The 10,402-nt window shown below is 32.8% G+C and overlaps 1 protein-coding gene across 1 annotated transcript; it reads right to left on the reverse strand.

Moving 5' to 3' along the window:
• Window positions 1-714: 714 nt before the first annotated feature.
• Window positions 715-7,385, reverse strand: LOC112715584 (glycoprotein 3-alpha-L-fucosyltransferase A). The gene is made up of 7 exons (XM_025767360.3): window positions 6,651-7,385; window positions 5,724-5,884; window positions 4,936-5,177; window positions 4,008-4,112; window positions 2,810-2,966; window positions 2,406-2,633; window positions 715-1,473 (listed from the first exon to the last, which is right to left on the reverse strand). The coding sequence occupies exons 1-7, from the start codon at window positions 7,041-7,043 to the stop codon at window positions 1,218-1,220; spliced, it is 1,542 nt and encodes a 513-aa protein (XP_025623145.1). The 5' UTR covers window positions 7,044-7,385; the 3' UTR covers window positions 715-1,217.
• Window positions 7,386-10,402: the final 3,017 nt, after the last annotated feature.

Raw genomic sequence — 10,402 nt, forward strand, 5'->3', positions numbered from 1 at the left:
GCCGCAAAATAAAGTTTTAAAGAGCTTTTAATTAGCAAGTCATAGAGACTGAAAGAGGAAATGAAAATACAAATTCAAATTTGACATCATATTCCAATTTAAAAAATATAACAGATATTTTCATTAAACAATAAAAGTCTTTTTTACCTTTGAATGGACTATAGAGAATAAAAAAGCCGATGAAAGAGAATGAAAGAGAATTACCGGAGTTGGAATAGCCCGTGGAAGAGAGTGAAATGAGACTTGGAGGCGCTGGCTTTGTGTTTTTAACGTTATGTGATTTAGGATTTAGTCTTGATGGGTTATAAAAGGAATGATGAAGGATCGAACACGGTAAATCAAGGATTTTTCAACTGAAACTGTGTTTTGGATTAAAAATATTTTTATCATTTTTAATTAAAAAAGCTAAAAATTAGAAAATATCATTTTCAATTTTGCACTCTTTTTTAAAAATATTTTCACTGAAAACAATGTAAAATTACTCAACCAAACATATTTTTATATTTTATTTTCATTTTCGTTAAAAATGAAAATGGCCAAATCAATCAGCCCATTATATTTCCAATAACATTGCTTCTAGTCCGCTATTGGCAGTAGGTTTATGGGTTTTTTGTGCTGCTCATAATCTGCGACAAAAGTCTGTCTAGTAGTTTACGTATAGCGATTTATATAAAAGAGTTAGGATCGGGATGTAATGTGTTTTAAAATGTTACATTTGCATAAATTTCTCATTCAATTATTTTATTCATGTCATTTGCCCCCAAAATTAATTATTTCTAAAATCATCCTACAAATGCAAATCCAATCACATTGTTAAAAGATAAGTGATCAAGATCAACATGAAGCAATATGTACCATTGAGTGAAATGTTTAAGATTTCTATCAAATTTGAACCTAAAAAATATACAACTATCACACAGTCCATATTATGAGCGAGTCTAGAATCTAGTTGATCAAAGGCAAAAGCACAATCATCTAACATCAAATATGGAGCTTCATTTCATGACTTTGTAGTGCACAAATGAGTTCTAATCTGAAGTAAGGTATTTTCTGAATGGTAAATCCCTCTACGAGTTGGCCAAGAGACTAGGCAAAAACCAAGCCATTCCAATCTCATTCATAAACCTCTAATCCCCGGTGAATTAGCAGGCCTAATGTGTATTTCTGTAAGGCGGTGAGTGAGTGAGTAAGTAAGCGAGAGTGAGAGAGGGCACACGCTACACAAAAATGACTTCGAACTTGGCACATGGACTGCTTTCCAAGTGAGACGTGAAATCCGCATCCCCGTTGAAGCTGAAGGAATAAAGTGCTTGCCTCTGCGTCAGGCCGACCGGGTATACTTTGTAAACTTTTAGTTCGTTTCCTCCGCTTAGAACTTTAGGTCTTTCTGGCTTCCATACAGGTTCATGATTCAGGGATCTGAACTTCAAAAGAATAGCATTCTTCAATGCTTCCAGAGTTAAATTGTTTGACCTGCCAAATGGCATCAAAATAATGAGTTCTCATATGAGATGACATTCTTCTAGAACAGACGTAAGCAATTGGTCTGATCAACAACATATTCAGAGTGAATCGAATCATGTCCTTTTAGCTCCTAAACTTTAAAAATGTGTAAATCAACCCCTGAAGTTTTCAAAATGTGCATTTCACCCAAAGTAAGTGTAATTTACCCTTTGGAACTTTGGGGCCATGAACAACTCACCTCCTTGAACATTTTTAAATATACAACTGTTAAATCCTTATTAACAATTGATGGAGAATTTGTCAACAAGGTCAATCTACTCAATTTGAGAAAGTTCAGAAGTTGATTTGCACATTTTAAAAAGGGTAAAATATATTTTTTGTCTTTGAAGTTTGACAAAAGTTTCAAAAATACCCCTAAATTTTATTTTGTTTCAATTTTGTCCTAGAAGTTTTCGATTTGTATCATCTATACCCCCTGGCCGCTAATTTTTCAAAAAATTTAAGACCAATTCAACAACAATTTTATAAAAACAACCTTCAACACAAGCAAATCAAGCATAACTTTCATGCATTTTTGTTGGATTGGTGTTAAATTTTTAAAAAATTTAGCTATCGGAGGTATATTCGATGCAAATCGAAACTTTTGGGACAAAATTGAAACAAAATAAAATTTTGGGGTATTTTTGAAATTTTTGCTAAACTTCAAAAACAAAAAATATATTTTACCCTCTTAAAAACTAAGGGGCTAAAGTGCGCACGACTACAAGGGTAAAATGCAATTAACTCACAATCAAATGACATTATATTTTATACTTCTCATGATTGTCAATAAATCAAGGGATGCCATCAAATCTGATGGAAGTCTAGCGACAACAAATTCTGATTGTACTTTATACGAAAATATAGCATAATGAGTGTTACTACTAAACAAAATATTATACCTTAAGTAAATGGACTCCATTTCAAATCTTCCCCTTTCCCTCACATAGATATGATATACAGTTTCTGACCCCCGAGTGCATTTGCAAGGACGCTTCTTGAAGTCCGGGCTCTTCTCTTCCTTCTCTCTGATAGTGGTGGCCAAGTGAATGCAAAGACGACAAGATGAATGCACGGCTGCCATATCCACAAGGGCCTTGAAAGAATCAGAGGGGCCCTCATACTTCCACCTACAGAGAAGAACACAACATCCATTCACATTTGGAAATACATAAACCCTAAGATTTATTATTCAGAATCACATCATGAAACTCGCTGATTTTACATTAATCACCAATTGAAATGATGCTAAGTAATTAAAGGAAATGAAAATGACATGCTATAAAATGATGGTCTTCCAATTTACCTCAGTGATTGATTAAATGCTTCAGGATTTTCTGCTAGATATTTCATGGTTTTGGCTACAGACTCAACATCTTGTATCTCTTTAATATGTAAAATTGACCCAGGAGCAGGAGCAAAATCCTGAATATTTGGAGCACCAACAACCACAGGAACAGTTCCTGACATAAAAGAAATCAATTTCCAGAAGCAGCACCATCACTGAATTGTGCGAAACATTTCAAGAAACCAAACCTAAATGTAAAAAATATTCCATATATGGAAATGCACAACTCTTCTACATGTAATACTCATGTTGGAGCATCCAAATGCCACAATATGACCTGGCAGCATATTATCACAAATCAGATGAAGTTTGGCCTCAGGAAATTATTTTAACTATAGACTCCAGACAGGATTCAAAGGATGGCTTGTGGATCCAGGAAAGAAATACCATAAGAGATGGAGGGACAATTCTAAAGGAGTCGTGAGATGCTTAACCAATTTGCGGAGTTAACAACAATGAACAGTGTGTGGGGAGAAGATCCTGAGATCCTTTCAGGACCATGCTAAATAGGAGTGAGGTGCAAGTACTGTGGAGGGGAAAGTCCGGGAGGCAAAACTTTTTTCTTTCTTTTTCTCCTTGGATCATACAAACTAATCCTCATTGGATTCAGCTCTGTTTTTATCAATATACAAGAGTTTTCTCCTTCATTATCTTATTCTATTACCGGCATCAATCAACTACAAATGTCACCCCACACACTGTTTAAAGTTTCGTTAACCACTTCAAATATCTCTAAATTATATTCAAGCACAGATTGGCAAATAATTTGAAGGAACAAACTCGAGACAGTAGATTGGGCTCAACAAACTATTAGTCCAAGAAGCATCACATAAGATGACTCATTTAATGTCGGCAATATCTACATTATCCACCGCTTAAGGACCACATGATCTATTAATTTAAGTGTGAACAACTTGTCATCATTAATATCCCTCAAGTTATAAAAAATGGTGCACTCAATTGCAAACAAATTTTCAAATTGCATTTCTTGGAAAACAATGTTACTAGATTGCAAAGAAAACCAGAAAATGGGATGCAAGAATCAAAGGTTTCAGAACCCCATGGACAACTAGTGCTACATAATGATGTTGCATAATGCATACCTAGTAGATACAATATCAAATAATGTGAAGGAATGATAAATATATTTTCATACCAGCAACAAGGGATTGGAAGAATTTTTCAGTTACATAATCCTCCTCATTAGAATTTTCAAAGGCTAAACTAAATTTGTAGCGCTTCAGGGTTTCCACTTTGTCCACTGCAAGAAATTAATAATAATCATTAATACATCATTGTATATTCATTGAAATTTGGAAGTTATCACCGTAAAGAGGGGAAAGTTGGACCAATTTCAAAATACTTCTAATTAATGATAAATCAGTCAATCACCTACTAGATTTAAATTTATCAATATTAATGATAAGTTAAGACTCATCAGATTGTTGACTACGTCTAGATTTAAGTTTGATTTCCTTATAATGAGTATGTGTAGTAAAACACCATCAACATTAACAACAACAAAATCCAAAACACAATTGTAAAGATAAGATCCAAATAACAGAGAATTTAATTAGAAATGTGCAGAGACAAATTTCAGAACCTAGTCTATAATGTGAACAACTAAGGTACAGCTTAAGCATTAACAAGTTTTTTCGGTTTAAGAAAAAGTAGAGAACCTCTGACTTTAGTGACATACATGCAAGATCTATTAATCAAATTTCAAATGTTTTTTGAATGTCAATTCAGCTCAACGTAATAGACCAGTTGGTGCTCAATTGTGGTTTGAATTCTAATGGTTCCGATTAGAGAGCATTTTTTCACATTGAGAATTTATGTAGAAAGCGTTTGTGGCCACATAAGAACCAGGTCACAGTCTTTTGAGGTTTAAGTACAGCAATCCAACCACTTTCTTCCCTCATTTGTCAGACAAACTAGCCACACCAACATTAATAAAGAAAGTACTATAGCATAAGCATAACTGTGTATATTTAAAAAAGTCACCATCTAAGAGGTAGAAGGGCGAACAATAATGGGGACAAAAGACATCAATGTTTTAATTTATTGCAATTATTAGAATGTACCTCTTCCATCATGGTTCCTATGACAACCGCCATAAGAATCAATCTTGATGTTTTCTTTTTCAAGGGCTTCAAGAGCTTGCAACCGAAAATTTCGAGCACCACAATTAGAAATGAATGCAGCTGCTAGAGCACTTTCACTTTTTGGCTTCACGGGTGCCATGATGTCATACTCAGCCCATGAGAAATATCCAACAGGAACATCAGATGATAGACTGGTTGTCATTACAATTTTATATCCCCTCCTAGAACATAGCGATGTTGAAATATTAGTTCATTTATTACACTATTTTTAAGCTTTTGAAAGGGAACATGCTCCAGCCTCTACACCAAATAGAGAACACCAAAGAAAGAAGAAACTCAATTGAGAAAAATAAAATCGTATACGCACAGTAATAAGTATTATGCGTTAATTATAACATGCAATGAAAAGTAGACAGTCACCGAATTGATTGAAACCCTGTACCACATAGCATATAGGTTATGTTCAATTTCATAGGATCAAACTCCCGAGCTTTATGTTTGCCCTCCTTTAAGACATAGTAGAAACTTTGTTCTCTACTTTACATTACCCACACTTTTTTAGATTTAACTTTAAAAATGAAGCAAAACAATTGTATCAAATTAAAGAAATATGTACCCTTGTAACCTCGCGGTTGTGTGTGTTGGGGGGGGGGGGGGGAGGTTTTTGTTTACCCACTTAAACTTTAATGGAGAAAAAATAAAGCAGCCATATACAACGTAAATTATCAAACCTAATGACTCAGCACTTTATATTCGTGCTTACCCACCGTCGTGCCATTGCAAGATTGTTCTCTGAGTAGTATTGTGCGGATTCCATCGATCGTAACACACTAGCTGTTCCAGATGGTTGAGGTAGCCCAAATGCAGCATCAGGTGTCCTATCCCCATCATAACCAAATTTGCATCCCACCGCACATGATTTCCACTCCTGAATTGCATGAACTAAAAACTTCAGACAGACAGGAACAATCACACGGACTTTAAACATTTAGCAGGTGGTTACATACACGAACTTTTTGCAATCAACAATCAAACATGCCAACAAAATAGCATTGTAGCCGCAAAGAAATTCTTCAACATCACCCACAACAAGGAAGTAGTGAAGTCTACAATCAGTGCTAGAAAACATATACATCCACAACAATTGTGATCAAGTACCAACAATTGCAATTCATAATATTGGCTACATATATTTCAAATTTGGATTTTGTTGCTTTCTCGTTTATAATTTATAATCAGCTTGGTTACACTTCCTCATAAAATCCGTGACAGATCATGCCTCACAAAATCAGAATATCTAATCTTTGTCTGCCTCAGAAATCATCCTTTTCACATACAATATCTAAGTATAAGCAGCTCATATACAATATACAAATTCAAAACCTGCAAAGTAGATCCATGCTTCTAACAAGCCGATATCCAAATAATATAAAAACTATACTAATTAGAGCAGAATGTGCTTGGAACTGCATACACTAATTTACTAACTCGTGAATAAACGAATAGTTAACTACCCTTTCAACCAAATGTGTGTCTAAATTTGCAAATTTCGGAAACCAAAAAAAAGAAACATGCTATAACATACATACAATAATCTCTGAACAACAACTAGCTATTAAAAACTTCTATCAAATCAAAGTTACAAAAGAAAGATGGAAGAAAAAGAACTAAAAAAAGAAGAAAGAAATTGAAACCTGGTCAGCTCCAGTGACATAAACAGGTTCCTTGTTAAAATCCCTTTCATACGTTACAGAATCTTCTCTCTCCAACCACTCTTCGCAGCTCTCCGATTCCGAATTCTTTTTATTAGTTCTACCAACAAGCAAACCAAAATCTAAATCATCAGCACCATCCACCACGGACGCAGCACGTGACCGGTAGAAAAAGTCAGTGACCATAGCTGCGTTCTCCGCCATGTCGAGCCTCCCTAAAAACGCGATCTCCGCAATGACCACAAGTGCCACCACAAGAGGCATTAGATTCGAACATTTCCGCTTCGGAAGCAAACCCGATTGAACCGATGAAACCGGTAAACCTTCGTGAGTTGACTCGGTTCTCGAGCCTCGCAGGTTCTGCACGAGACCCATCAATCAACGGATTCTAGCTCCAATTTCTCGATTCCTTCAATTTCCAATTTTAAATTGGCCGGAAAATCCGATTGGGGATGGAAAGGGAAGAACTTGGTGCCGTTATAGCTACGATTTCTAACCCACTTTCTACGATTTGAAAGAAGTGAGGGAAGAAGGACAAAAATGAAGACTTGTATTTTTTTTTTTTTTTTGTCAGTGGAAGAGGTAAAGATTTTTCAAAGTAAACGGTGGGGTGGTGTGGTGTGTTGAAGCTTGAACTCACTGAAACCAATGAGCAACACAACACGACGAAGGAAAATATGAACAAGTCCTTCTTTATATAATTTCATAGTCATATTCAGGTAATTCATTAAATATAAATCTTAAATATGGTCTAATTGATTTATGAATTTTATAACAACCATAACAGCAATAGTAATTAATAAATGCATTTGGTCAATTAGTTCAATTAGATATAATTTAAATCACATAATTTTTTTATATTTATATAAAAAATACGAATTTGAATTTTATTCTTAATTTTTTTTTTAAAAAAAGAGTAAGTGTATACTAAAAAAAATAAATATCAATTATTAAATTAATTATTTATAAAAAATATATATTAAAATATAAAATATATATTAAAAATAAATTAAATAATATATATTTACATACAAATTTTCAAAAAAATATTAGCATTGCTCCTTTTTTAGTCACTAAAAATATAATAATTAATTTGATAATTAATTTTTTATCTTGACGAATAATATTTTGATTTTACAATGACAAAATTAAGTTGATTCTTTTATAATAATCTAATTAACAAAATATTTAAATGCAATAAATTATTATTATGGTACCCTATAGTTAGCTGAGATTATGCCAAAAATAAGAGATTCATTTTAATCTTTCAATATATGGAATTAAAAATAAATATTTAAATTAATTTTTAAAATTTTAAATTATATATTTTAAAAAGTTTTTAAAAATTAATTAAGTTAAATAAATTGATTTTTTATTATTTTTAATTTAATTTTAAATATATGTGTTGAATAAATAAATTTTAACAAATTTTATTTAAAATAAGTAGCTTTTAAAAATAAATTACTCCTTTAAAACTGTTATACCCTCAAAGGAAAAAAAAAAGAAATAGAAGTGCATAGTTACCTGGGTCACATGCCCCCACTTAAACCCCTTCCTCCTTCTTATTCTCTCGAGCCTTCCGTGATCCCTCCCTCTCTCTTTTATTTTCATTTTCTTCGTACAAATCAAAACCAAACCCTCTCTTCTCCTTCATCTCCTCTTCCATTCCATCTTCTTCATTTCAAAATCTTCATCCAATCATAATACACCAGATTTTATTTTATCCTTTTATTTTATCTTTATATTAACATATCATCTATATCCAAAGTAAATTTTTATTTTTCACAACCACAAATCAAGAAGTTCATACCAATGAGTAAAGGAAGCATTCAACTTCTGAATTTCTATTATTATTGAGGTTTCAAGGTAACTCTTTAATTCAATAATTAGCTATATCTCAAATTTTTAGCATCTCCATACTTGTAGGTATAGCAAAATCTGAAATTAGGGTTATTAGGATTAGAAAATTTGGGACTTTTGTCAAAGTGAGTAAGAATATGTTAATTGACTACATTAGTAGCTCACAAATATCAGTATTGTCATATTTTTAGAGTTGTAGAGTGATTGGACATCATGTGGTAGCTCAGTGGCGCGCTCAGAGTTGCTTCCGGTTCCTTAGAATCAAGTTGTGTGTGGATATTATATCTATAATTGTTTTTAAATATATTATTATCAATATTTTTGTTGAATCATTAATTTTGGAGTTTAAAAATATTTTATTATTGTGATTTTTTAAATAAATATTGATTTGTGAAACTTAAAATTTTATAAAAATATACACGAGATGATATTTATATATTTTGTAAAGTATTCATATTTTCTTATTTGACTTTATTAAATTTTAATTAAATTTTAGTATGCATTTATATATATATATATATTATTTAATATGAAAATTTAGTAATATGTTATAATTATTAGAGATTTGTTATAAATGATTTGGTTTGGATTGGTTTGGGAGACTCTGACTAGAAAATCGTAGTTAACGGCGGTTATGACGTTAACTTATATGCATCTAACTCAGACCTCAGCTAGCAGGGGCGTTGCTAGCCCAACGTGTAGGCCACACGTTTGATCTGTTATACCGTACAAGTACCCTAGAGGAAAGGGCTACCCTTAGAGGTGGAGCCGCCCTAGGTGTGTAATATTTGATTTGATTTGACTTCTTGAATGAGAACTCCTATTTCAGTTCATCCGCTTAACTACTTATCTATTTGTTTGCATAATTAATTAATATAAATTTCTCATCTCTAAAAGGAAATATAATTTTCAAGATAAACTCTGTATTGTCTCGTGTGGGTTATAGATGTAATGTTTGCTCACTGAGTTGCAAAACTCACCCTATTATATTCCCATGTTTTTCAGATACAGGAGTCATTCCAGGTTCAATTCCACCTGCCCCCTCAGTAGATCTTAGTCATTTTGGTGAGCCCTTCTTCTTTCCAAGGGCTAAGTAATTATGTAATGGAACATTTGCTCAAAATTTAGATTATGTCAATGCTTCATATGTCACAGGCAGGATCCTCGTGTGGGTTATATTATTTTGAATCTTGAACTGTTTAGGTAGTAATTATGATTTGGTGATGTACGACTTATGATTTTAACTATATACTCTAGTTATCAACTTTATATATATATATATATATATATATATATATATATATATATATATATATATATATATATATATATATATATATATATATATATATATATATATATATATATGATGTATATTTTGGATATATTTGGTTGTGGATATGATTGAAGTATGTTGTTGTTATTGTCTTTGGAAATGGATGTTTATTGTTGATACAGGGAGTTAATATTTATGTGGGTAAGATCCTAGAAACAGAGGAGATTCTGTTCGTTTTTCTAAAAATTTGGTCGTTTGGTTTATTGAGGGACTTGTCCCTTGAGCACTAGTCATGGCTGGGTTCGGGCCATGACAAAGTGGTATCAGAGCCTTAGGTTTTCCTGTGTAATATAGAGCAAGTGTTCTTTATTAAGATCACAATTGTGCAAATGGAAGCCGGCCCATTTTCACAAAGTGTTATGTTACTAGAGGCCTAAAGGAAGTTGTCATCAATCCTTTGTTCTTATGATTCTTTCTGTCTGTCCTATTCTCTTTGAACTCCATATACATATCTCGTTGGGGATTCAATCGCTTTAATTACTCGATAGGTGGAAGATGCCACCTAAGAAAAGACGTGGTGGAGCTATTGGTGCTCCTG

Source organism: Arachis hypogaea, chromosome 10 (assembly GCF_003086295.3).
Source record: "Arachis hypogaea cultivar Tifrunner chromosome 10, arahy.Tifrunner.gnm2.J5K5, whole genome shotgun sequence".
NCBI classification, from domain to species: domain Eukaryota; kingdom Viridiplantae; phylum Streptophyta; class Magnoliopsida; order Fabales; family Fabaceae; genus Arachis; species Arachis hypogaea.